Here is a 27,992-nt window from a genome sequence, read left to right on the forward strand (position 1 = left end):
AGCAGGTCATCGACCGCGTTTCAGGTGTCCACCCACATGTATGAAAGAAACATACAAAAAGGGCATGAAAGGAGCAGACAGCACTAATACAGACCTGGAAAAGGGATACAGAGAGCAAGCACACTGAGGAGGGTCTCTACACCAAATGCTTTCGGTTGTTTGTGCCAAATCCAAGGAAACAGGATCCTACAGGTACTCTTCATGGAAAGACAGCATTGCACTCAAGCTTTTACTTTGGCTCCACACCTCCTCTCCCTATTGCATCTTTTTTTTTTTTCTTTAATCGCTTCCTTTCCCTTCCTTTTTTCTTTCAGCTTTGCCTTTTTCCACCCTTTTGCGATAAACCCACGTTCCCAGACCGGCAGTACCGACATTCCCAGCCTCCGCGCCCCCGGTGCATCACCCCCCGCCCCGCCCGCGGGGCACCGCTCTCACCGTGCGCTCCTCGGGCACGATCGTGCGCTCCCGCGCTCGGGCAGCGCAGACGCCACCGGGCCCCGCTCCCGGTCTGCCGAGCGGGTTATTACCGCAGGAATAAAAAACCTCAGGGATCGCCTCGTCATCTCTTTCCTGTGACATCACCGACCCGCCGTGCCCCGGCCCCAGGCGGCTGCCGGGCGGGGCCGCCTCAGCGCGGGGGCGCGGCCCCCTCAGCCGGCACGTCCGTCCCCGCGGCTCGGCGCCCCGGCCCGCGCCACGCGGAGGGGTTTATCTCCCCGTGCCCAGCGCCACGGAGCGCTCCACGCTCTGCCGCAACCCGGGCCCGGCGCGGCGAACCGTGCGGAAGCGACCCGTGACGGTCGGGCGGCGGCTCCGCCGCGCCCGCGCCTCAGGCGGGCGGGGGACGGGGCGGGGCGGGGCCGCGCGCCGCCACGGCGCCGCGCCCAGCCCCGCGCGCTGACGTCAGGGGCGCACGTGGCCCCCGGGCCGGGCTGCGGGCCCGCGCCGCCGCCGGCAGAGCTCGCGCCGCCGGTCGCGCTGCCCCGCGCCGCGCCATGAGGGTGCAGCTGGAGCGGTGCCGGGGCGAGTGGCGGGAGCTGGAGGAGGAGTTCCGGCAGCTGCAGGTGAGGCGCGGGGGGGGGGGGCGGCGGCGGGGGCTGCGCGCCGCTGCGGCGCAGCGCTGCGCGGTATCGCGGTGGCTTCGCTTCCAGCGCCGCGCCGCGCTGCCCGGCTTCGCGTCCGCCGCTCCGCTGCCCTGCGCCGCCTTCCCAGGGCTCCCCCCCCGGCTGGGAGGGGGGCGTGCAGGAGCGGAGCCGGCAGCGCGGGGTGCGCACCGCCGGGGGTCCCCGCCGCTGCCCCCGGCCCCGAGAGGCGCCCGCCTTGGGGCAGCCTCGGCGGGGAACGTCCAGGGGTGCGGGGAGGCTCGTCGTCCCCTCGCTGCGCCCAGGAGAGGCCCCGGGTGGGCTGCGCCCGGCAGGGCCACGCGTGCACGGTGCCTTCGGCGCCGGCCCGGGGTGCGCGGACGAAGCACAGCTGTGCGTGGGTGCGCATCCTTGCGCAGCACCCCAGAAGCACCACCGGGCCTTGGTACCTCCAGGCAGGTGGTACATGTGCGCGGGACATCCCAGACCAAACCACGGCCGTGCCCTGGGTGCATCCGATGAGGTACCTGAGGGGACGCGGTGCTGGTTCCCACCGCTGGAGCGAGGATGGAAAAGGGGAAGCTGGTGGTTTTGTGCACCCACAGCAGAGCCCAAGGGGCAATGCAGGTAACACCTGTGCTGGGAGCATCGCCTGGCCGGAGTTCATTTTCCTGCGGTGGGGTATGAGGGACTCAGCACTGTTTATCCCTCACACAAAAGCGCGTTGAGGGACAGAAGGACCTTGGAGCAGGGGCTGGGAGCTGTTCCTGCAAAACGCTTTTACCTCCAGAAACCTTCCCTTCCCCGTATGTCGTCAATGCTGTGCCCATGCACGTGCTTTAAATCTTTAAGCCAGTTTCCAAACGCCGCCAGCTGTTCTCGCTCTGCGTGGCTGTTAGCCTCTTTTAGGCTGTTAAACAGAACGTGTGCCACAAAAAAAAAAGAAATAGTGCAATTTCCAGATTTAGCTCCTTGTCTTAATTAAAACTCAGTTCAGGTTGTACACTTGTTAACAGAAGGAAAGGTGGTGGTTGGACGTTGTGGGGGCATCACCAGCTGGCGTGGTTTTGTTGATCACTTGTTTGCAGTAAATCCTGCATGCGCCGGCCGGCGTTTTGGCAGAGTGCGCTGCCGAAGTCTGACCTAAACCACAGCAAAACGTCTCTGACTTACCCCTGCCTCAGTTTCCCCATCCGTAAAAGGAGAGTAGAAATGCTTCTTGGTGGGTCACAGCTGCTGGTGGCGTGAGGTATCATTGCCCAGTGGTTAGTACCGTGGAGGTGAAAAGTTGGGCGAATATCCGTTATCGGAGAGTTTCAGGGCTCACAAGTGGAGTTAATATCTGAAGGTAGTGCTGCGGAATAGGGGAATGCAGCGCTGTCCTGAGGATGTGACTCTGCTCCAGCTCCGTGAGATGCTGGTGGTTCTTCAGTGTGCTTTGGAGGAAGGCTCTGTGCTCCTCAACTGGATTCAAATCGAACCGTGATGTGTTGGGGTAGAAAACCCAACTCTTTAGTAAGAAAGTACTTCGATGTGGGTGTCTGCTCATGCTTGCCCTTGCACGTGGCCTTTTGGACACCTCACAGCATCTTTTGCTCTTGAGGAGCCTGGTTTTCCCAGCAGCAGCTTGACCTCTTCCGCATCACCCCATCTTCAGCACCCTTTTTGGCTGCCCTGACTCTCATCTCCGGCTGGAAATGCTGGTCGGGGGCCGCGTGGGAGCTGCTGCTTGCGTTTGGAAGGAGCTCCCCGTTGGCGTTTTCCAAGGTACTTTGGTTGCCTCCACTAAAAGGGTCTCTTGTGCAATGCCAGTGGGGAAAAAAATTGATGGTGGGCAGATATTTTTGTGTATTGACAGCAGTGCCAGCCCCGTGGGGAAAAATGATCCCTATTTCCATGCACTGCTGCCCGTCTCATATTTCAGAATTGCGTTGTAAGTTCCGAGTCAGGGGCTGCGTCTTCCTTCTCCTGCAGAGAAGGACCTTGCACTCCGGTCGTAGCTCCTTCCCCAACATGTTGGGTGGCTGGCACGGGGTGCCTATATTTGGGGAGCTCCAACTTGAGGGGCTGCAGAGGCGCTGATGCTGCCGTGCAGCAGCACTGGGCATCCCCTCAGGGCAGCGGGGACTGGTCTGAGATGGAGTCCGGGGTCATCCAGGTTTGCAAAGCAATTCTAACCAGCCCCATCTGCGGGTTTTTGTTGTTTGGGTTGCAAGGGCAAAGCCTCTTCCCTGGAGCAACAGCCTGAGAAAGAGCTTGGGGCTGCGGGGCGTTGCGGTTTTGGGGCAGGGACATGGGAAAATGCAAGTTGCCCTGCAACAGCGTATTAATTTAAAGCCTGTGTATGAACATGTACAGCACACCGACCCTCCGGGCAGGTATTTGGCCCGTGTGTTACACGTGTGAATGTAACGGCAGTGCTGAGCTCCTGGCACTGCTGGTGGATCCCCTTTGTAAGCAATCACTTCTCTTGACGAATAAATAACTTCACTACTAGTAAATGTTATATTTTTCTAAATACTAGTGTCGTTTTGAAATTGTTACCCTGATGTTTTTGGTTAGTGGTCGAATTCACAAGCTCTCAGCTTGCCTGTTTGTGTTTCAAATAAACACTTGACCGCTTTTTTGGTGAAGAGCTTCTTACACCCTTTGAACCAGCCTTTTAAAAGACGCTGTTGCGTGACGTCTAGAGAAGCAGAACGAGTTATTGTACAACCCGTCCAGCCCCGAAGTCCTGCCCTTGCTAAGCAAAGCCAAACCCATCCTGAAATGATGAGAGCATCATGGACAAGGTTAATTTGGTTATTAAGGTTTTTAAATCGGATACCAGAGCTTGTTTTGCATCGCTCTTGTAAATAATGAACAGCTACCAGCCAGGTCCTAATGAGGAGGAGAGCAAAGATTTGTTTTGTGTGGTTTTAGCATCTTATTTATGCGCCAGGAAAACTGGTGATAATTTTCTGCAGTTGTTGATAAAGCAGCCGTGCAAACAGCTGTTTAACCCGTGCCTTCTCTGCTTGGTGTTAACTTTGCAAACTCTCTTTTCTGGGTTATTATAGATATTAAAAGAAAATTTGCCCAGAGGGCATCGCTTGGCATCTGGTTAGCTCTTCCCGAGGTCTCCGTGAACCGGGGAGGGTGGTGAAGTTGTTGCAAAGGGCAGAAAAGCAGAGCAGGTTTATTCCCGAGCAGAGGCACCTCTCAGTGGGCTGGCAGTTGGTTGGCGCGTCCTCGTTACGGCCAAACGCTAATTGGGGGCTGCAGAGGATCAATGAGCTGTGATAAAAAAGTTCCTCTCAAGGAGCATCTAATGCCACAGGGAGGGGATGGGTGAAGCTTGAACATACGTGGGGTTGAGGTGGGTTGAGATGGCAGTGGTGACCCAGGCGTGGGTCTGTGGCTGGTTTTGTGTTTTTTTGTTTTTTCCTCTGGGTCCTCGTCTGTCTTTTTTTTTTTTTTTTTCCTCCCCAGATTTAATCTGCCTGTGAAATCAGAGTTCCAGCTCTATGATTTAGCTATCCGTTTGATGGGGACAGGTTGGGATCAAACAGAGGATTAGGGCTTCCTTACAGGGTGGGACAGGGAACAAGGAGCTCCTGAGTGAGAAAGCTCTTAGAAAGAGGAAACGAGATGAGCACAGAGGATGCTCTTCATTTTGCAGGTGCTTCATTAACATCCATTTAAACCCTGTTGGATCCATGCTGGTTTGGCATCACTCTCTCCTTGGTTGCTTGCAGGAGTGCCCGTTGACTCCCCAAAAAAAGGGGTTTGCTTGCTTCCTTCAGAGGTGAGGACCAAAAGCAGTGTGTAACCTAGAAGGGCTCTTCCTACCAATCATCTCCTCTTCTGCAGGAAACGCACAAAGTTTACAGGCAGAAGCTGGAGGAAGTCACCAGCTTGCAGACAGCCTGCAGCACCTCCATACACCGGCAGAAGAAGACGCTGAAGGATCTGAAGCACAGCCTGCAACGGTAATGGGAGACCTGGAGGGTGGAGGAGGTGGAAATGGGATGTTTCTCCTTCCGAAAGGGCTGAAATGTTTGGATTTTTAGCATTTTAATACACATTTATTCTTGAGTCACCGCCATCTATTGCAGGCAGGTAGAATGTTCATAACCCCATGAAGGATGGAGTCCTGTAATTAAAGAAGATCCTTGAGGGAGCCTGCATGGGTTTGCATCTTTGCAGAACGTGCCGTACGCTGCGGGACCGTACAGCTTTTGGTCCGTGTGTTTTGCTGGGTGAGCAAAGCTTTGCTCTGTAAGCCGTGCTGGAAGAGCAGCATCAATCCTTGAACCTGCAGGTGCACCTGGCTCCTGGGTGGATTTACAGGAGGGAGCTGTCTCTGGCTGCTCAGCTGATCCCCAGGAGCCACAGGCTAAATTCCTTGTGTGCAGGCCTGAGTGCACCACTTCGGACACCGCGGGTGCCAACGCCACTGTGCGCTGCTCTCTGGTTTGCATTAATTGGTAAAACCACAGTTTGTCCGTAAATCATGAGGTGTGTGTTTTGTCACATCCTGAAATATTTCATGCCTGAAGAGCTGCAGCCTGCAAGGGCAGTGCCTGAAACTGTGCACAAACTTCCCAAAGTGGAAGGAGCTCCTGCAAAAAAAGCGCAATATTCCGTAAGTGCTGTGCTAGGGAAGAAGTATGGGATCCTCTCTCTGGGCTGAGGTGCAGAGAGAAGGTGATTTATAACCCAGCTGGTTGAAATAACCTGTAACGGCATAAACCAGGCAGTGAAATCAAATCGTGGTAGGACAAATGGTGCTGCAGAAACAGGAGCAAAGCGTGCAATGGCATCAGCTCACGCAGTTGGGTGTTTAACAGCGTGGGGTTTATGACAACGTTATTTTCCTTTAAGCAAAAAGGAGGTAAAAACATGAACAGGAATATCTTGTTTCTGTGTTCTCGCAGGTGCAAGCCCAGAGCGAGTCCTGAAGAGTTTGCTCTCATTCAGGAGATCAGCGCCCAGATCAAGGAGAGGCAAAATGCCTTCTTCGACATGGAAGCCTACTTGCCGAAGAAGAACGGGTACGTGCTTCAGCAGGGCGGTGCGCGCGCTCCAGGAATGCTGGTTTTTAAGTGTTCACAGTGGTGTTGTTCCCGAAGGAGAACGTGCATGTTGAAGAAATAGATGTAAAACTGGATTAGTCATAAATCTCTTGCTGAGCTGCTGTGTCGGTTGCACACAGAATTCATTAGCTGGAAGCGTGTGTAAATGTGCGGATTTTCTTGTTAAAATCGAGGTTGACCCTGCTTTGGTGAGAGATTGTGCAATTTGCTGCTTCACACTGATATTTTCCTGTGCTAATATTTTTAAGACTAAATCGGCATGAGAATTTTCTCTCTTTTTTTTTTTTTTTTTTAATAAATAGTGCTTTCATCTGATTTAAAGTCTATACTTCACTCAAGTGGGGTTGCTAGGACAGGTTTATCTCAGTTGTCAAGGGCTGTGCGATGCTGCAGCCTCTCGGACGTTTATGTCAGAAACTTTCCTTTCGACTTCTCCCCGTTATTTTTGGTTTTGGACGGTGCATACTGAGTATCTCACCCTTAGACTGTAGTGCAGAAAAGACACCAGGAAAAGAAACCTTTTCTCTAACTTCTTGGAAACGCTGACCAATCTTTCCGTGTTTAAATCCTCCTCTGTAGTCTCTCTCTCCAGTGTGCCTTAATTAAAACCCTACAGCAAACATGGCTTTGGCAGATGCGCTGGTGTCTCCAGCGTTGATCTGGGTCATCCTGTGTTGTTCAAATAAAATGACTTACTTGAGTCTGCTTTTGGTTTTTTGTCTTCCAGCCTGTACTTAAATCTGGTGCTGGGAAACGTGAATGTAACTCTCTTGAGTAACCAAGCAAAGTAAGTGAGCGTTTCCGCGCGGGTGAATTTGGGTTTCTCTGGGGCCGGCTGTGGGTATGGACTGAAGTCCAGAGACAGGGAATGGGTTTCTCTTAGATCTGATAAAAGATGAAATGTGGAGGGTGGGCAAGTCAGACCATGGTCCAAGGCCAAGCTAATGCTTCATGAGCTCCAATGGATTCTGTCCATCATTTGCTTTCAAGCTCAGTCCAGCCTGTTGCCTTAATTGTAAGGTGGGTTTTGCAGTGGAAAATGGTGTTGTGACTTCTAGGTATACAAGTGGTTCAGAAAATGGGGAAATTTTTTTCTTTTTTTAAATATCTTATCATGCCAACCCAGAAGCCATCTTTTAGGGACTTGAGCCGTTGAGTTGTCTTGCAGCATCGTGGCCATGCAGCCCAGGCGGACCCTGCAGGTGAAACGCTGCCTTTCCCCCCTCATTTTCTAAATGTTTAAAGCAAAACCTCGTGTCTTTGGGCTTGGCATATGGATTTGTATCTGGTTTGAAAAGAATTAAGCCACATTCCAGACCTGTTTGTGTCTGTAAACAGTGGCTGTTCCCTTACAGGTTTGCCTACAAGGACGAGTATGAGAAGTTCAAGCTTTATCTGACAATAATCTTGTTACTTGGGGCCGTCACCTGCAGGTTTATTCTCCACTACAGGTAAGCTGTTTTTTTACTTTTAATCAAGTATTTTGAATAAATACTGGATTTGAACTAACTGTTCTCTTCTGTTAAGGACGGTGGGATGGGCTCTGGCCGTGTTTAGGCTTTGAGCAGTTGGACAGCAGGACAGTTTTGCACCTCTTCGTCAACGCTGGCAGGACCTGTATTTTAGCTGCTTGCTTTTCCTTGTTTAACTTTTTTTGAAGTCTCTCGTGATTGAGAAGTCCAACATCATGTTTCCTGACCTGTTGTTTTTGTGGCATCATGGTGAGCTTAGAAAAGAGCAGTTGGTTTTGCTTGCGGGTTGTCCCAGTTAGGGACCAGGACTGTGCCACAGCTCTGGGGTTGCAAACGTAACAAGAGAGGATTTGTGTGAAATGGTCCATCCTGAAACGTTATCTCTAGGTCGTGATAAAGTGTCTGAGTACCAACAAACTTCCAGTATTCAGTTTTGCTTAAAAAAAAAAACCAAAACAGGAAGGTGTTGGAGCGGAACGTTTCCAGTGATGTCTCTGTGGGTCTGGGTGAATGCAGGATCGTACTGGGGAACGATGCTGCTGTATACAGAGGCTGCCCCGGATCCCCTTGGCTTCAAGGGTTTCCAAATGGCAAAATAAAGATTTTTTTTTTTCCTCCCAGAGCGTAATGCTCTTCTGCTCTTTTAGTTGATTGGATTTATATAGATCTCATGGAATCTCCTCATTGAATTAGCCTGGAAATGCTTCTCTAAATTGGATCATCCGCTGCTTCCATGGTGCTTTCTCTCCTTCAGAAGGAATTAGTGTCGTCTCTGCATACCTGCTTATCGGCTCAAGATCTGCAGTGTTGTACCACGGGGCACTTGCCGGAGGAAAGGACGCTGAGCCCGGCAGTGCTGCCGATGGCTGCAGCTCTGCATGTGGATTAGGGATGTTCAGGACTGAGACTTTGTGTCCGTGGCCTCACTTGGGCAGGTTTTCATTTGCCCAGGGGGAGGGAGGAAAAATAAGGCTTTTCTTAAAATGTCTTTACGATTAACAGGATTTTTTTTAATGTGTGTTTTTCTTTTTAACAGGGTGACAGATGAAGTATTTAACTTTCTGTTAGTGTGGTATTACTGCACGCTGACGATACGGGAAAGCATTCTCATTAGCAACGGATCGAGGTACTGTGCCACCTGCAAAAACTATTTAAAGCATGAAGTGTCCTTGAAAGGAAAAAAAAAAAAGGCAACAAAAAGGGATCCAGCTTGGCACTGAAGCCAAGCAAATCCGAGTTGCTCATGCCTCCCTGCGGGGTCTGTTGTCTCTGTCCCCCTCCTTGGTCACTTCCAAGGGCAGATGTGACCTCCTGAAGTTTGGGAAGGGAGGAGAAGGTGCAGTTCCTAAAAGTCCCAAAGCTCTTGTTCCAAAGTGTTGGATGTTTTTGATGGCTGTGGGTTAGTTGTAGATGTGGTCTGGGGTGTACACGTGTGTGTGCGTTTTTGGTGAAAGGACCAACCCGAGGTCCTGGCTCTGTGCCCTGTGGTTAGCGTGGCTGCCGCGCGGGATAGTGCTGCGTCTCCCGAAGCATTTTAACTAAATTACGGTCATGTTGAGGGAAAATTGGCGGTTGGGAGATAATTGTATAAAGAGCCGGGAACACAAATGAAACCTTGGGAGAAGTTAGCTGGAAGATGATCCTTACTCCAAGCCCTTGTTTCTTTATGGCACCCTTAGGGCTGTTCCAAGGTGGCAGGGTGGGGAGGTGCTGCTGCTGAATCGCTCCTGGAGCATCTCCCTTAGGTCTGGGTTGAGAGGGTGCTCGAGTTTGCACTTGTGTACCTTAACCTGGAGTCTGGTGTTAGATTTTAGCAATAACCCGATGGCTGCACATCCCCGTTTTTCATCATCTGGGATGGGGCAACAGCAGTGATCACCATATCTCTTCCCATGCGTGTTGATTTGCTGCAGGGTGAGTGTCTGCTGCTGCTGCAACGTTTGCAGCTCCCTGTTGGGTTAATTAATTTGGCTTCTGACTTCTCGTTTGCCACCTTTTGAGCAGCTGGCATCACGTTAGCCCAGCTTCCCACACACATTCTTGTTTTGAATGCCTCACAGAGAACTTGTACACTCCCTTGCAGTGGTGCTTGTATGGAGATGGACCAGCACTTGCGTTGGTGGCAGGAGTCAGCATTGTCCTAATTAAGTAGCAATGTCTAATGATCAGCTGGGAGCAGCTCATGGCTCCTTGTTTCAGCCAGTCGCTTCCCTCTCTGAAGCGAGTTGCTTCCATGATTTCCTCAAAATGGGGATGGAAGGGAGCATTTCTGGGAGTCTTGTCTTGTGGTGTTGCTGGCTGGATGCTTGCGGTCCCCATGCCAGATGCAAGAGGCATGGAGGCAGGCACCAGCCTGGTGGCCTTCCTGCTTTCCCTGGGGGCAAAATCTGAAAAATGGGCTGATTTCTGGGAGCTGCTGGAGGACACAGTTCCCAGTGCTGACCGTGGGCAGCAGGGATGAAGAAGTCTCTACTGCAAACGCAGCTGTCCCCAGGGCAGCTGTGAGTGGGATGTCTTGTTCTGGGGGACTTTCCAGAGATGGGGGATTGCTGTGGGGCCAGAGACAAAGAAAAACCAAAGCACAGGGATGTAAAGTCACTTGCTTGAGGTCAACAGAGAAACCTCTGGCTGAGCCTGGGCTTGCTGCATCCACGTCACAGTGACTCGGTGGTGTCTTGTGTCAGAGGTTGCACACCTTTGCTTGGAGACACCCAAAATTAACCTATCGTGTTGGCTTAGTTTCCAAAGCTGTGCCATCCCTGGGGCAGCTCTTGACTTGATTCTGCTTCACTACGGCATTTGCTCACTTTACTGTAATTTTCTGAGCTTTCAGCAGCGTTCATGTCTGAAAGAAGCAGCCACCTCATAGGAAGGACTTGGAAACCTCACTTATTTGCACAGCATGGAGAGGAAAAACAGTGTGTGGGCTGAAACTTGTGCATCATTAGTCACTGCGGTACCTTGTGCTGCGGGACTGCTGCTCCTTGCTGTGCTGGAGAGCTCGTGGGAGCACGGGAGGCGTGCCCTGATCCTGAGCAGTCGTGGATTCGTGCCCCCAACTAAGTGTTGTTGCCAGCACGGTGCTCCACAGCATCCCTTTTGCTAGAGTTGGGCCATCTGTTTTGTTCCCTGTCCTTCCTCCTCCCTCAAGTCAGGATGTTTTTTCATTGGTAAAGCCAGACTTACGATGCTAAAACCCCATGTTTCTCATCTAACTGCCACTTTTTTTCTGTGCAGGATCAAAGGCTGGTGGGTATCTCATCACTATGTTTCTACATTCCTGTCTGGAGTCATGTTAACGTGGTGAGTCTGCTCCCTCCTGCCCTGGGTGCTTCACGCCTGTTTCACAGTGATTGCATCATCTGAGCATTTAAATCCAGTGTGTCCGTGGAGCTGTGGCTGTGCGGGCACATGGCAAAGCATCAGACTTTGTATTTGTCTGATGTTAGGGATGTTTTCAATGATAAATACAACACTGCAAGTTTACATTGCTGCTTTAAAAAGAAAAGAAAAAAACTCACCCTAAACCCGAAGCTGTAGATGTGCTGATGGTAGCAAATCTCTGCAAGTCTCCCAATTTCTGTCTATGTATACCTGGGCAAACAAGCAGCACTTTGTGGTGTCCTCCCTCTAAAGCAAAACAAATCTGTTTGGTGCCTTTACTGCACCCAGATGGGAAATGGAGCATGAAGCCAAAAATGCAGGTTGCCCTCCTGCAGGTGGTGGCGTTGGTCAAACAACACAGCGACGCACCAGCGTACGGTGCCGCGCGACCCATCTCAACTTTGGCATGAACTGATTTTAAAGCAGTTTTTAATTGTTAACTACCAACAAATGTTTCTGCTCCTGAATCTGTAAGGGAAAGACATGGTGGCTGGAGCAGAAGGTCCCCTGTCCTCTGTTTATCCCGAACTACCCGTAGGATGAGGAGCACAACCACCCCCTGCTCCACCACTTGGGTTCTTGATGCAGATGCTGCTGAATGGCTTTGATCACTGCCTAGAGAAAACTGCGATACGCAGATGAATAAGGGGGGGCAGCACTTACACGTGTTGGAGAGAGGAAACCTAATCAATGAGCCCATTTCCTACATGCTGGCGGCTGTAGCACCTTCTCTGGGCTCCCAGTGGGGTGGAGCGGGCTGGGTACCAGCTGTTGCCTTCGTTTGCTAATGGGATCCGGCTTGGCTGAGAAGGGGAAGGGCACTACATCGTTTGCTTTTTATCAAACAAATAGAACCTCCTTTTGTATTTTGCTTTCAGGCCAGATGGACTCATGTATCAAATGTTTCGCAGTCAATTTTTAGCATTTTCAATATTTCAGAGTGAGTATATCTTCTGTTGCTAATTCGTGGGATAAAACAGTTTTGTATCTTACAAGCTTACAAGAAATCACTTCTGCTTGGTAAATGCTGGAGTATTAAACTGTAGAAATACAAAGATAGAATGCAAATATGCAATGTACAAATATAAATAAGTAAATGCTATTGGATTAAACATTATTGAAATAGTTTGATGCGTTTATCATACTTCTGAACAGCCAACGCAACGATGTTTTCTCTCTACTTCTCCAGGTTGCGTTCAGTTCCTACAGTATTATTATCAAAGGGGCTGCCTTTACAGACTCCGTGCTTTGGGGGAGAGAAACCACTTGGACCTTACAGTAGGTGAGGTTTTCTGCAGTACTGTGTTTGCAAAGTTTTTGCACAGGTTTTGGATACGGCGATAGGGAGCGGGCAGCGTGGCCTTCCGAGAGCTGCCACCCCCCTGCCCTGCTGCCCGTCTCCTAAGGCAGGAGGGGAACGAGGTTTCTGTCCCCCTCCTCAGGTCCCGTGGGTCAGGAGCAGAGGGCTCTGATCTCCCTCACCTCTATGAGAGGGTTAAGATGAAGGTTTTGGTCATCTTCATCCTCCCATTACTGCACCTTCAAGTCTGTATTTTAAATCCATTGGTTATTGCAGAGCAGGATGGGAATAGCCCTTATGGGTGGTCTGGGTGGAGAGGGCTGAGGTCCAGTCCTGGCTTTTCTGTGCTCACACTCTGCCTCTTCTGTTAACCTGTTCCAGAAGGATTTCAGTCCTGGATGTGGCGGGGGCTGACGTTTCTCCTTCCCTTCTTGTTCTTTGGACATGTAAGTCGGGCACTCCCATTCCTCCCTCTGCGGCGCAGGGCCCGGGAGGGTCTGCCACTGTGGTTGCAGTACCATAAGAAGGTGCTTTGGATCACACACACCTGTGGCAAATGTTTCTAAATTGGGGAATTTTTGCTAGTAATTAAGTTGCTTTTTTTCTTTCCCTTTAGTTCTGGCAGCTGTATAATGCAATCACGCTTTTTGGATTGTCGAGGCATAAGGAGTGCAAAGAATGGCAGGTGGGTGTTGGTTCTGCTCAGAAAAAGCACAGGGCAGGGAGAAAGGGGGTGTTTAACCACATCCTTAGAGGTATTTGGGCATCTGACCCCATCTGAATATCTCAGAATGATGTGGCACAGAGCCTGTTCAAGAGAACTCGAAATAAATGTGAGTTACTGTAGGGAAACTTGCACCCACGGGGACCACACAAACCGAAAGGCAGAGGATGTAGGGGGGAAAAAAATACATGTGGGTAAATATCTCTCCATATTTTTTGTGTATATGGGTGTTTAATAGTGATGGCTGCCGAGTTGGTTCTCCGTTAGGGCTGATCCATGGGTTATGCATACAAAAATATGATGCAAAAAAACAATAGCAGTAAAATCACTTAAAAAAAAAATACTATTGCCCCACTTTTAGGGATCCTTCCACTTTTTTCTTAGTTGCTGTGACCCATCAAACATGTCTATCCGTTTTCCAGCTATACAGTTGCTCCTGTGGATCCAAATTGGACCACATCACGCGTGCAGTGCTGCAGATGGTCCAATGGTCTTTATTTTGGTCAGATTTTGGTGTAGCCGGTGTGCTCACTTTGTTCAGGAGGAACACAGGCTTCCTGCAGAAACGTGTCATTCCCCCAGGTGCTTGTAGCATAATGTTAATCCATTAGACTGGGCTTAACGATTTGATTTTACTGTCTGGTAGAGTCCAGTGATGTTGAATGTAATCCACATTGTAATACTAAAAAGTAATAAATGCCACTTAAGTGATCAAGATAAAAATATACTTCCCGTTAACCCATACAGCTATATTTAGCTGTGATCTTCTCTCCTCACGTGCTAACAAATTCCTGGACTTGCCAACCAGGCTCCATCAGAGCTCGTTTAAATGTGGCCCAAGCAATACCCTCAGCTCTCACCTTTTTTTTTTTTTTTTTTTTTCTCCTTCTCCCTTCTCAGGTTTTTGTGTTGGCGTTCACGTTTCTGCTGCTTTTCCTTGGGAACTTCCTCACTACTCTCAAAGTGGTGCACACTAAACTCCAGAAAAACAAAGACAAAACGAAGAAGCTGTGAACTCCCCCTCCCCGGCATGCGGGCAGCCATCCTTCCACCCACCGCGGGCACCAGCTTTGGGATGGATCCTGCCACAAACCCCAGCTGTGCCGTGGGCGGGCTCGGAAGGACTCGTGCGTCCCCGTGTTTGGTGAAGGACATGGACTCTGCTGGCACAGACTCAGTATTACGCAAGCATGGCTCCCCAGTCTGCGCTCCTGCTATTTATGTATATTTAATACAAAACGTGTTTGCTTTTGGGTTTTTTTTTTCTGTATATAGAGCAGCATGCACCTGCCTGGCAAAGCGCCAGCATTGGGAGAACGTGAGATCTACTGTAATTCCAGTTCTGGAATGATATTGAACACTTGACAGTCCTATTATTTAAATTCCGGGTATTGGATTTACAAAGGTTTATGAACACTCCAGGTTGATCAGCGATACAGACCAAATGCTGGGGTTTTTTTGATGGCATTTGTTTAAGGCATATTTTCAGTGGCAATACTAACCTGTGTGTACTGTGAGGGAAAAAAAAAAAAAAAAGCCCATCTTTGTACCATACTGCTGCTATATACACTTTTAAAAAGCTATTTAAAGAAGAGAAATCCTCTTTTGAAAGCAAAACTAGTTGTTAAGTGGCAGGGAAGTCTGCTAGCCCTCTTCCAGGGAGACCAGGTCATCTCTGCAGGCCTGGAAAAGACCTAAAATAAACTGTTCAATATGCAGCTGCTTCAGCCTGTTTTTAATAACAAATACTCTGCCCTTTGGGTTGTTTTTTTGAGACACACCGTTTTTCCTTAAAATGGCCTTGATCAGTGGCAGTAAGTGCAGGTGCACTTTGGTTTCTGTTTTTAGTATTTTTTGTTCCCAGTGCCGTTCTGGAAAGGGGAGGACAAGCTCAGCAGAAATATGAAATACTTTCTTTAGGTGCTGTGCTTGTACCAATAGTTAAGAGAATGTAAACACTCGTTCTGGAGGATGGCAGAGGACAAATACCACCATCCTGCTTGACTCCTTGTGCTGCTTGAACTTAAACTTATTCAAATAAGCTTGTTTTGGGTGCTGTAACATCTGCACCTCCTAAGGCCAGCTGCAGAATTGTGAGCTGGTTTAGGCAGCGTCTCTCCCAGCGGTGGAGGCTTCCTTGGAGCTAACACAAAGCCCACGCTGGGCATATGCTTTGGCAGAGCGCGATCTGAAAACGATGCCCGTGTCCCAGGCAGCGTGCTCGTGAAGAAATGACTATGCTCTCCAGTCTTGAAATGGTTTCATCAGTTTTGCTGCAAGGCTGGCAAAATTACCTTTACGGTGTCACTGTCCTGTGGGCATGAGTAATAAATGGCAATTTGCATATTTTGAACAACTTTCACGCTAGCTGGGCTGTATCTTACTACGTTAACTTTTGACTTCTGCACACTCTGTGGGGTGGGTTGTTTGGTTTTCTTTTTTAATCCTTTGAACTCTCTGTTTGTAAAATGTAAATAATTTTGTTTTGAGAGCAATGCTGGAACCTGCTGGACCTGAGCAGTGGACCTGGTTCTCCAGGGGTGGGGAGCTTTGCACGTGGTGAGTAACTTAAGTTCTGCAGCATGAGAAACTCAGCTTAAAAAAGCAAGAAAGATTCCCACCGCGGAGCTGAGGGTAAACGCAGGGACTTCCTGCGCCTTGACGTTTCAGTTTCGTACTGGGTAAGGTGATGAGTGGTTCTGTGTCTCTTACTGACAAATGTCTTCTCGTGGAGAAAGGGCTGCGCAATTCTGCAAGGCTCTTCTACAGTCAGATGTGCATAAACTTGTAATTTTTTAATATTCCTTTTTAAACTCGTAGGTATTCGCAAACCTTAATTAAAACAAATTAGGGGGAGAAAAAAAAAAAGTAAGATTTCAAGGATCAAGATCTCTTTACCCTGCTTGTAAAATAATAATGATGCCTCGCTCCAAAACAGAGTTTTTCACCAGCTGGTCATGTAACCAGCAGAGGATAAAGTTGCATGAAATCTGTATTATGTACAGTTACCAGGCTCTACGTGCAATGTTTCTCTGATAGACTCCTGGTGTTTACTGCCTGAACTTTTTGGCAAAAGCTTGTGTCTCGTCACCGTTATGCAAGTCCTAGGTGTGCTCCCTTGGGACAGGCAGTAGTTTGCCCTACACAGAAAGCTTTCAGCAACACCTGTACTGCAGAAACCTTTCCTGTCAACGTGCTGGGGTTATGCAAGAGCTACAAAGTAGTGACTGCTGAAATCTGAGCTCTCATTGCATGGGGTGTGCAAAGGAACTAGGAGATCTGGGGCACGTGTACTCAGTTGTGCAGTGGGAGTGTCCCTCATCCTCAAACAGACAACTGACGCCTTCATCACAAAAGGGAAAAATTTAATTTACAGCAGTAGAGACTATTTCATCAGTTAATGAACAAGAGTTACTTCCCCTAGCACGCACCAATATTTGCATCTGTATTAAATAAGCTATATAAGTTTATTGTAAAACTGACTTTACATTACACATAGTAGCTGCTTGGAGTACTTCTAACTTTGAGTACTGTAAATTAAGTATTTTCCATGTTTATGAATTGGAACCACCGCTGTGTTTCCATTGATAAACACCACTTCCTATTACAGCAGCAGGCCTTGCAAGGAGACCTCTAAAGGTGCAGCTCTGCAAAGCTGGCCCAGTGCTACAGGAGGGGTAGTGGATGCTCCATCTGCGCACTCGGCGGGCAGCTTGAGGCTAACTCGTACCACTGCCACCAAGTACGTTAATTTGAAAATGTTAAGACAGAACTTCATTTCTGTCTCTTCAAAGGTACCTGATAAGCTGCTCTCATGTCACTTCTTCTAAAAGGTGTGGCTTTTCAGCTGTTCTGCTTGAAAAAGACAGTAAATTGTAGCTGTAACATGGCACAATTGTTTTGTAGAGGAGAAAAAACCCACTACTGAAGTCATACAGTAGCAGTTGCTGTTCACTGCAATTTATACAGTGAGTCCAAGGTCTGACTGGTGGTCGTTTGCAGTTAGAAGCAAAGGCCAGATGGACAAAGGCATGCAGCATCAGTTAACCTTGATACAGAGCTTTGAAAACCTTGTGAGAGCAGTGCAACAAAAGTAGAGAAAGTACTAAAAATAATTCAAACTTTATAATAAAAACGTGTTTTAGGAATACAAACATAATGAAAAAAAAAAGGTCTTTGAAATGATACTGTTTTTAGAATCTGAAGCGCGTGGCTCTGGTGCAGTCGATGCTCTCCTGCAGGCCAGGTCACAACACTGAGCACACTGTCTGTTTCTTCTGGCGCTTGGCTTTTTTCATGGCGTTCAGTGCAATGGTTGTTGCTTCTTTAAAAACATTTTCTATGTTTTCACGACATTTTGCTGAGCACTCCAGATAAACTTCTGCATTAATCTGCTGACAAGCTGCTTCACCCTGGAAAGAACAAAAGGTAAGAAAAGGTGTAAACCCAATGTATGAGAAGGAAGGTGAGATAAGAAAGATGAGGAATTATTTTGTACATCTCTGTACACGAGGTCAGGAAGAAAAGAAGCTGCCTCTGAGTATAGTGCTAGAGTGTAAGTGGCATTGGTAATAAACTGAGGCACTGTTAAACTAGTTTTTTTTCCCTGTATGTTGATGTAGAGCCTGGCTTAACGGTTCAGTGCATCAGAGACTCTTAAGATGTGGACCGCTGATAATGTGAAAATATTCTCCGTATTATCTACCTCAGCATTTCTTTTTAAACAAATTTAAGTGAGGATACAGTGTCTACACAGTGGTATTTTTTTCAGACCTGACCTTAATTATTATGTGATGTCACCTTTAGTAATAAATGTCACATGCAAGGGCAGAATCTGGACCAATGTCTTGCCTTGTTTTGCTGGTGCAAACGCAGGAACCCTGACTTTTGCTTTGGAGCATCACAGGGGCTCAGCTGAAATCCTCGTGCACAAACGGGGGCCTGCGATTCTCAACCGATGCATGCAATGGAAACAGACTAGAATCTAAAACGTTTACATGCAATCCTGGTCGTGTGAAATCACTAGAGACAAACCACAGTGACTTCTTACTTTGCTTGTGATCCTTTTATTGTCTTTGCAGAGTCAGCCCTTAGTTTTGAATGCTTGTGAGCCTTGGAGTGTGAATTCCAGGTCCGCAACCCACAGCTCACAAACTCTGCGTTTATTCATTATAAGCCCTGGGAGCGGGGTCACTTGAGCACTCAGGCTTCTACAGGGGGATTTTTCTTCAGCATGTTTAAGTGAAGTTTGTCTCCTTCCAGTTGTTTGCAAGCTGCAGTGCTGGCAGATACTGTTCAGCTCCTCCGTGCCTGGCATTGGAAGTGTAACGTTGCGTGACTCAAGATGCGATCAGCTGTAAAAGACTGAGGTAGCGTATGTTTAAGGGGAGAAAAACCACATGGGAGGGCTCATATAGGACACAAAGCTTGTACATCACGTGGGCCATGGAATTTAATCGCATGAGGCCTCAGCAGACTTGCCAAAAGTGTCTGTTGCTTGCCCTGAGCCTTGTGTGAGGATGAGAGTTATTAATGCAAACGAGGGACAACCCACAGCTGTTCCCAAAGCGACAGGACGGGCATCTCGTCTTGTGCGCACGCTGAAAGTCCCAGCGTGGTTTAGTGGTGATGCAGTTGCAGTTTCTTTTCATGCTCTTTAGAAAAGAAGTGATTCATTCAAGGTCTGAGTGCACTTAACCTTGTTCCCTGGGTTTATGTCTCAAATAGTTTGAAAGCTGCTGTTCTTGCTCTGAGATGACAGAAGGATGGCTTTGTAGTTTAACAAAAATAAGTGGGAGACCAGAGCAGAAAGGTCTGGAGTGACATGGGACAAGCAGTTCCATCACTGTTTCTGCTGTACCTAGGACAGCCACGCCGGTGTTGTAACACTGGTTGTATGTCTCACCGCTTCGTAATAATTAAATTGAAAACATTTGAGAATATGCAGATTGGTTTTTTTTAAGATTACTTTAGAGACTTCAAAGAAATCTCTCTTATGTTAGAGAAGCCCTGCAGATGTTTTTGCTATTGTCCTTGAAAGGATTTATTTCTAAATAGGGTTTGCAAAACACATTTCTTCCAGAGTGGTCGGTATTTTTAATCCTGTAGTGTGTATCCTAGCATCTCCAGTCTTTATCACATCCTGGTCAAAGTACCAGTGCTGGGAGCAATGCATGCTAATAAAAATTATGAAGGGAGTCCAACAAACTTGTCAAGGCTTACCAGTTTGTTAACAATAATAACACAGCTGTGAAAGGAAACGAGAATGAGATGTAATGAGCCTAAAAAGCACAGCTAGTAGTGTCTTTTCAGACACTCCAAGATCTGCAAAACATTCTTCAAAATTTCTCTCTACTTTAGCACTAAAAATGGGTGGTGATTTTTTGGCTTCCAAACAGGACTTACAGAAACCCCTGTTAGTGGTGACCGTCAGTAATTTCTTTATCTGGGCATTGTGATCACCTGATTTTGGAGTCTCTGTGATGGTACTCGTGAGGAACAATGCCACTGACGTAAGTGTGCTTTATCTCTTGCAAAGAGGACACGGGTTTAAGCGGACTTGTGTTACCTGGTTGTAAGTAACGGGTTCCTGCTTAGAAGCCCTGAGCTTGCGCAACTGTTCTTTGTCTTTCCGAAGGTCTGTCTTGCAGCCGATCAGTACGAGCGGGACGCCTCGGCAGAAGTGGTTGACTTCAGGATACCACTGATGGTAGAAAAACAAAACTTTTGCACCTGGCTTTCTTATTTTTCCGAAATCAAAACAATGAAGCCAAGGAACAGAACCAGTATTTAATATATGCTGCAATGTCAGAGTTTTGAAAGGTGTTAGACTAGTAGTAGGGCCCAACATGGGCTACTTACATTACAGAAACATTTAGAAGTTGTACTTGAAGTCAGTTGCTTTATAAAAACATAGGTGGCATCTGCTGCTATGCAAAGTGCTTATTTAACATCTGTTTAAATTCGGAAGAGCTCCTCCAAAGTCAAATTTCAGAGCAGAATTTAGTCCAAGTCTTGCTTTGTTTTGCTGGTGCTATGTACAGGAACACTACCTTCTGCCTCGGAGCATTACAGAAATCCCAGTACAGACAAGCAGTTGCTTGCATCCCTCCCCATGGTTCAATATGCACGAGATGGAGGGAGACTTGAATCTAAAATGCTTGTGTGTGATGTTGGTTGTGTGACATCGCTACAGCTAAGGCAGCGATGTCACGGCTGGTGGTTGATCTTTTTAGTGTACTGCAGTCAACCCCAGTTCTGAGCACTCATGAGCCGTGGAGGGCGAGCTCCAGGTCTAAGGTCCATGACCTGCAGCTCAGTGCATCATGAGTGATCTGTGCATCTACACGCCCAGGGTACGGGACACTAAAAGCATCGGCTTTTTTAAGCTGACATCTTGCCATATATCAGGCGTACGTAATTCATTTAAAAGGTCGAAGCAATTACGGAAGCCTCTTACCTTAGCTGCTACGTTTTCATAGCTAGTGGGGTTCATGACATCGTAACAAATTAACACAACGTTTGTGTTCTGGTAAGAAAGCGGTCGTAGCCGATCGTAGTCTTCCTGCCCTGAAACACAGAGAATGTTTTGGATAAAGGAAATCTCTGTCCTTAACAAGCAGCATGATGGGAATATGTAAAGTTACAAACTTGAAATCAAGAACAGTGGTGCTGTAATTGCATAGACTGCAAGTTTTCCATACTTGTAGAATTCCTTCCTTAAATGCAGGAGATTCCTCTTCACCAACAAAACTGATGCTTTAGAATATAAAACACGTCCTTGGCAAGTTTTAATAAAAAGCCTGCTTTGTCCTACTGCAAACTACTTAGAAACGGTTTTAATTGCCAAGTTGCTGCTCACAAGCAACATCAGCAAGAGGAATTTGACAGTTATTGATTAAAACGTTTGCAACTTGGCAGTGGCTCCGTTCTCCCAAATACACTTGAACGTGCGGTGCTGTGAGGAGAAGAAACACCATATTTGCCAGGCGCTGAACGCTGAAGTAAAAATCTCGGTGGCAAACTTGCCTTTCCCAGCCCAGGAAAGGTGATTTTACAAGACACGCTGCAACATGAGCCAGGCTCAAGTGGTCTTTGAAGCAGGACTACCCAGCAGATCTTAGGGATGCTGCTGAATTCTGGAAACGCAGGGGATTTGTCATACTCCTGATTAGGCATATTCCAGCCCACCATTTGACAAGAGGAGGTTAATTTGCTTCAGACCCGTGCTCTTCCCCTTGCTGAACATATGACTTGGTGGTAATGACCGTGCTGGGGTCTGAAGGTGTCTTGCATTGCGAGATGGAAGTTCAAGACAGGAGTAATTACCAGATATAGTCGGCAGCTCAGGTAAAAACCCCAATCTTTCTCATGTGAGATTTTTGCAGAGACTTAATAAGGAAGAAACCGTGATTTAAGCAGTGTGTAGAAGATCTATTTGCCACTTCAAGGCTGCCCCTGGAATCAGGTACGTCTCCATTATGCACCGTATTTCCAAAAGGAGAACTTGGGAATGCCGTTCCTTCCCACGATCACCGCAGTGTACACACAGCTCAGAAACGGCCCTACAGGGAGGTTACACATACCAAATCTTTGTACTGGTATTTCAAATAGATGCTGAAGATTTTAGCATGCCCCAGCTTTATACTGATTATTCCTGCCCTGGTGCCTGGCTCGGTCCCGAGTCACGTACCCATCACTCCAGCCACCATGCCTGTCTCCAGCCGCAGTCTGAGGAACTGCAGATATCAGAAGGCCAATAATTCTACAATACTTTGTCCCCCTCCTTAGTTTAAATGGTGGACTGAGATACAGGTTCTTACAAGGCAGTCTCTACTAGATAAGCAATTATTCAGTTGCCCAAGATGTTTCGTAAAATGGGAATCTCAGGTTTGGACCACTCTCTGTATTTGGGCTCCTGCAAGAGCAGCATGCTCTGTGGGTGAGGTGCAGAACAAAGAAGGATTGATCTCTCAATGCTTAATCCAGAAATAATAGACAATTGACAAAATTATGCATGTTGTATAAACATTCAGAGCAAAGACTGTACTGCGAAGCCCTTATTCTCTCAAATCCACCTACTTCTTTGCAACCGATTTACCATTTTGTTGCTGACATAATCCTCTAAATGCATTAAACACAGCAGGTGCCAAAGTTTTTTTTTTTCCTTCCTGCTAACTTCCTCTAGTGTTATGTGCTGTGTATGATTTTCCCTGTTAAAAGTTCATGCCTCTGAGCCTCTATCATAATAGCTTGTAAAATCAAAAGGTCCTCCAAGTTATTGCTGGCAATTTGTGAGGCAGACGGGACTCTCCCCTTGGAAGAAACACGTTAGTTTTCTTGCAATTGGAACACACAGCTAAAACCATACTCTCCTGGATGTGATAACAGAAGAGGCGTCTTCAATGATGTGACACAAATATGCTGTACTGCAAGTCAAAAACTATAGATATGCCCCAGTGAACTGCACCTTCATCTTCAAAGCCAGCTGTGCAGTTATGGGTTTTTTTAAGCAAACTGAGAAAATAAATGCATGAGAAAATGCTGCTGTGTAGTAAAATGCAGCTCCTTGGGTACTTCGAATTTCAAATACAGAGCACAGAACAAGGTATAATGCCAGACCACAGGGGGAAGGTTAGATGGTAATTGCTTAACTTGTATTATGGTTGAATGATTGCAGCGCTCACTTGGAAGGAGGGGAAGCTCTTCTTGAAGAGCTCAGATGCAATTTTCAGTTGCTGAGGATGTAACAGGACCCAGATCACGCTAAGTGTCTAAATATCAACATGCCTCTCACTGAAAACAATCCCTTTCACTGCCTGTCCTTAAGTGCTGCTGATGAAATGCAAGAAAGGGCCTGGGGGACTTTTTCTCTGTAAAGCTGTAGTCTGTGGTCAGAGCTCATTTGGCACAGAATCAGGTCTTCTAGTGGAAGAGTTTTAAAAGGAAGGAACGGGACTCAACCTAAGCAGTTACTGAATGTACATGCAAAGCCCCTGAGTGTGATTCCTCAACAAAAAGCACGCTGTGGAATAATCAACAAACGCGTCAAACCTACGCGTGAGCCTATCTGTGACTCTCCTCTGCCTTCCTCAATTCCTTGTAGCATCAGAGACCCTGTTTGGTTTTTTTTTTAAGAAATTTTTTAAAGAAAAACTCCATCCAGCTGAATTCACCTAAAATTTGTGAATTCTTTGCAAAGATCACACTCCTGCATCCCTCTGTGACATGCTGCATAACCCACGTCTCTGCAGTCAGGCCCTACAGCAGGGTGGGACCCCAGGTGATGGCTGAAGAACGGGGAAAGAAGTAAACCCACAGATCCTGGTCTCACATGCACGTCTGCTCTTCCTCACCCCTTCGCCAGTTCGCCACCGAAGAAGTGCCAGGCTGTGTGTTGCTCAGTCTGTAAAAGAGCTCAGCACCCGTTGCTGTTGACAGGAGAGGGTAAAGGACAGAGTCAAGGCTTGCCAGCCTGGGACTCCACCGGAACGTGCTGCCCTAACGTACAGCACCGCTGTCCATGGCCACCGACCGCCAGCGGGTGAGGAAGAATGTCATATCCTGCCACCCAACCGCTTCCTACGTACGTCCACGCGTGGGCTGTCATACTCCACACTCGTGGTTTGGGACCGACATGGAACGGCACGATGGGGAGCTCTCACAGACACAGGGAAACGCACCCAATTTTCTTGGATTTGTTATTCTGCACGCTCCATGGGAATACTGTGGTTATTAGTGAGGCAGCTACTTTTTTTCACTACTCAATTTAGAGAAAAATTGGAAGACAGGCTTTCTTCTTGGCAGGAATAAAGCCAGTAGGACACTTTGGGTGTAGGGGGGACACTTCAATTAAAAAGTTGCGGGTTTTTTTGGTTTTGTCAGGCATGCCCTCCCTTTCAAAGTTACGAAAAATTACTCTTGCATATATCAGCTTTTAAAATTTCTCTTAAGGCCTCAGACTGCCGTGCATCTGTCATTACAGACCTGAAAAACCCCGCTGGAGGCGTTGCATGTGCTTCCTGCCAGTCAGAGCGAGCAGCCGCAATGATGAAGCATTACTTCCTCCCCTGCCCCGCAGAGCTCTTTTGGTCTGAGAAAGTCCTGCACGGAACAGCATCAGAAATTGAACCCTGCAGCCGAACTGCAGCTAAAGCATCAACGCTGCTCCCTTAGTATGTAAAAAATTGCAGTTAATTTACCTCTCAATGCCTTTGCCTCTATGGAGCACAGCAAGAAATGGGAAACTTTAACTGAATAAGCAGCTGCAAAGCCTGTTTGAAGATGAGACAAGTAATATTACAAAGGCTTTACACGTTGCGTATGTATACCACCAACTTCCTGCAACAGCAAGAGGTGTCTCTGATGAGGAACATACCATAACATAGTACAAAAGTTTCACAAAAAATTCTTATTCTAGCATATTTTAGACTAACTCATTAACTTCATACCAAAATTCTTGTCAAGCAAAAAAAATACCTTTTGTAGCTTGAAATGTTTGATTCTTTCTTTGTGTCCTTCTCCTTCAGGAAGTAGGACGAGCTCAAAGTCTCAAGCTGCACAGGACTTGACAATACAAAGAATCCTTCTGACTTTAAAGAGCCCACGGAGCTGAACCTGTCCTTTACCTTCCCACGACACTGAAGTACATGCAGCTCTGCTTAGTGTTGCTCTTAGCGAGATCCTAAAAACATCAAAGCCCTTTCTGCAGTGGGTGCATGATGAAGTGCCAGTGACACTTGTTAGAAGAACAGCTTTGCCTTCTCTTCCCCTACGCTGCTGCATGGGACTTAGCTGAAGCCCTTCACCTCAGAAATGGTTTTACATCCTTTTGATCCTATTTAAATGATTTTATGAGAATCTGAATTATTTGGTAACCTTTCAGACTGAGATGCAAAACACAAGTGTAAAGCCGTCTTAGATTTTATAGAAGTGCAAGAACATCTCGAGCAGTTCAGTAAGTCAGAAGCTGATTCATAAAATATGGCCAATGTGCTGCACTGTGAAACCACTCACTGTACTTCCAGTAATAAGTTGTGTGTTTAAACTCCTCTTTAAGCTGCAATTGCTGCTGTACACCCACCCCAGAGCATCACCACCCAGCTGAGAGAGGAATTTAATGAGCTGCTGGTGCTTGATACAACAGAAGTAAGTCAATACGGGGAAATGTCGATTCCAAGACTGCATCCCCCATGCTGCATCCGTGTGGCAGAAGGACAGCAGCTCCCTTATCTCCTGAGCTGGACAACCCCCTTGCTCTTATCTTACTCCACTATTTGAGCTTAGAGGAGATGTCACAACGCTTGGTCCTAGTCTAATCCTTAAGGAACTCAACATCACTTTTGTTTTATTAAAAACAGGATAGGATTTAAATGTGTGCTCAAGTGAGTTCTTCCTCTAGCATAACTTCTACCTTCAGAAAGAAGATGAAAAGCGTCTTGAATTAGAGTATGCCACAGATCTGTAACATAAAACTATGTAAGCAGCTTTGAAACAGAACCAAAACACAAGTCTTTCCCCCTCCCAAGCAAATGCCTTAACCAAAGTGTCAATGCCCACCCTTTCTTTGCATCCGATAATCTTGATGTGTCTCATGCAAACCAGAAGAAATTTAACAGGAAGGGAGGAGACAAATGTCAGCAGCCTCTACTAATTTGTAGCCCAGTGGCCATGACACTGCTTTGGGAGGTGAAACATGTTGGGTTTCAAGGTTTCCACATGAGAGATGGAAAGCAATTGCTCTTTCAAGGCAGAGAGATCCGCCATCTAGGCAACAATGGCATCTCCACTTCCCAAAGCATCTTATGAGACAAAAAATACACCCACTCTGTTCTTCAGTGGGGCAGTGCATTGGTCTAAGACAGTATTTATGGCTGTGAACTAAAGTTTTCTGTTAAAGTTGCATGCCTGCAGAAGGAAACAGGGTAAGTCAAGCCACCAGCAGCGGGTTCAGGGTTCTCGGGGCTGCTGGCAGCTGTAGGTCTTGCGCAGAGCTGAACTCCCTGCAATGACGCAAGGAGCTGGGCACTTATGTCAGGCTTGCAAGAGTTCAGTGCTGCAATGCTAAACTTGCCCTACCTACCACCTTTTCTGGATCCAGCCCGTGCTCCTTAAAGCCTGGAAGAGACTCCAAGGCAAATGCTGGAAGCTGCAGCTTGACTTTAAATGAGCCAGCTAAGTATCAAGAACTGTGAGACAGGCAAAAATTTCACGTTGACGGTGAACAAACATAAAAACTCGACAAGTTCACTGTGGAAAGTTCTTTGTGCCAACACACTGTATTAAGGAAATCCCTCTTTCACATTAGATTTCAGCCCTTCTCTTTTCCTTTAAGATGCAAACACAAAAGCCTTGCCAGTCAGTAGAAGCTACGTTATCCAAATTACTAGATTCAAGAACAGTAACATTGACACAAGAAGATCTATTGGCAAATTGAGTGCTCAGGGTCTTACTATACTGCAGTAAAGATTAGCAGTAAAATTCACTTTTAGATTAAAAACCTTTAAAAATATCTATTCAGATATCATGTACAGTATGCAAAAAGGTAAGTGTGTTTTAATATTACTAGAAACGCATATGGACTGCATTCGGTTCTTATTTGTCTTGGTGCAAATTTGGAACAACTCCACAGGCTTGAACGGAAACAGATGATTTACACTGAGCTGAAATGGAGAACGTGTCAATTTTAGGGTTTATTTAGGAACGCAGCTGGATAACAGTGATTCTGAACTTTGAATGAAGTTGAACACAAACCATTTCACAAGTTCTTGAAATGAACCTGAACAAACTACCAGCATTTCCAAATAACTTTTACTGCTACGGCCTTTTTATTTTGAACACAAACCAGCCTTTTTCTCTTTCACTATTCGATCACACATGGCAGATTAAAATATTTTCCTGGTTGACTGTATTATGCTTTGCATCTGGGAACCGGGTTTTAATACCTTCAGATATGTTTGCTATTTGATGTGATTTTTCTTAACAAACTGGGTCGTTATGATAATGAACGAGTCCCTGGCTAGAACTGCCATTAGACAAGTGATGTTGTGGGTTTTGGTTTTTTTCTGGAAGGCACATTGATGCATGCAATAGGTAATGGTTGTTGGTTTGTTTCTGTTTTAATCTCTAGCAGTCTTAACTGCCATATTACGCTAAAAGTAGGCTAGTAGAAAAGCAGTTTGAAGGTATGTCCAGCTTTACAGTCTTCAATATCAGTCTGGTTTAAGTTGACACAGCAAAAGCTGCTGGAACAGAAATACGGGCATGTTCGCAGGACCAGCGTTTTACACCGGTAAAAGCAGTTTCTGACGATTTGTCTGAAATTTGGAAAACCCGGGGGCTGGGTTTGGGCCCAGGCCGGTGCCCCAGCGCGCTCCTATCCCAGCAGCTGCACAGAAACCGCCTCCCGCGGTTTTGGGATGGGGAAAACGGAAAGTACGTGCGGGAAAAAAAAAAACCAACCCTTACCTGCGGTATCGTACAAGTTCAGGGTGACCTCCTTTTTGCCCACCGTAACGCTGGTAGTGTACTTCTCGAAGACGGACGGCGCGTACTGCTGCAAAGGGAGGAGAAGCAGTTCTAGGCGGGACCAGCAGCTCGCAGCCGGCACCGGCCGCTCTCCGGGCGCTCCCCGGCCCCTTCGCGCCCCGGCCGGCCCGGGCCCGGCGGCGGGACTGCCCGCTCACCTCAGGGAAGGCGCCCTTGGCGTACACCATCAGCAGCGACGTCTTCCCGCAGCCGCCGTCCCCCACGATCACGACCTTCACCTCCTTCCTGCCCGACGGGGCGGCCGCGCTGCCGGCGGAGCCCCCCGCCGCGCCCTCGGCCAGCGCCCCGTTGGCCGCCGCCATGGAGCGGAGCGGGGCCCGGCGGGACGGGACGGGACGGGACGCGCGTTCCCCCAGCCGCCGCCGCCGCGCCCCGGGGCGGGAAGACGCCGCCCGCGCCCCGTCG

The 27,992-nt window shown here is 47.6% G+C and overlaps 2 protein-coding genes across 2 annotated transcripts; one reads left to right on the plus strand and one right to left on the minus strand.

Moving 5' to 3' along the window:
* Positions 1-995: 995 nt before the first annotated feature.
* On the plus strand, positions 996-14,054 carry TMEM120B (transmembrane protein 120B). The gene is made up of 12 exons (XM_086623481.1): positions 996-1,064; positions 4,935-5,053; positions 6,002-6,118; positions 6,888-6,947; positions 7,516-7,611; positions 8,669-8,758; positions 10,870-10,935; positions 11,895-11,956; positions 12,206-12,298; positions 12,698-12,762; positions 12,933-13,001; positions 13,941-14,054. The coding sequence occupies exons 1-12, from the start codon at positions 996-998 to the stop codon at positions 14,052-14,054; spliced, it is 1,020 nt and encodes a 339-aa protein (XP_086479607.1).
* Positions 14,055-16,832: 2,778 nt separating this feature from the next.
* RHOF (ras homolog family member F, filopodia associated) lies at positions 16,833-27,889 on the minus strand. Its single transcript, XM_086623833.1, has 5 exons — positions 27,725-27,889; positions 27,507-27,594; positions 20,500-20,609; positions 19,609-19,743; positions 16,833-17,452 (listed from the first exon to the last, which is right to left on the minus strand). The coding sequence occupies exons 1-5, from the start codon at positions 27,887-27,889 to the stop codon at positions 17,288-17,290; spliced, it is 663 nt and encodes a 220-aa protein (XP_086479959.1). The 3' UTR covers positions 16,833-17,287.
* Positions 27,890-27,992: the final 103 nt, after the last annotated feature.

This window comes from Tauraco erythrolophus, chromosome 19 (genome assembly GCF_009769465.1).
Source record: "Tauraco erythrolophus isolate bTauEry1 chromosome 19, bTauEry1.pri, whole genome shotgun sequence".
Lineage (NCBI taxonomy): Eukaryota > Metazoa > Chordata > Aves > Musophagiformes > Musophagidae > Tauraco > Tauraco erythrolophus.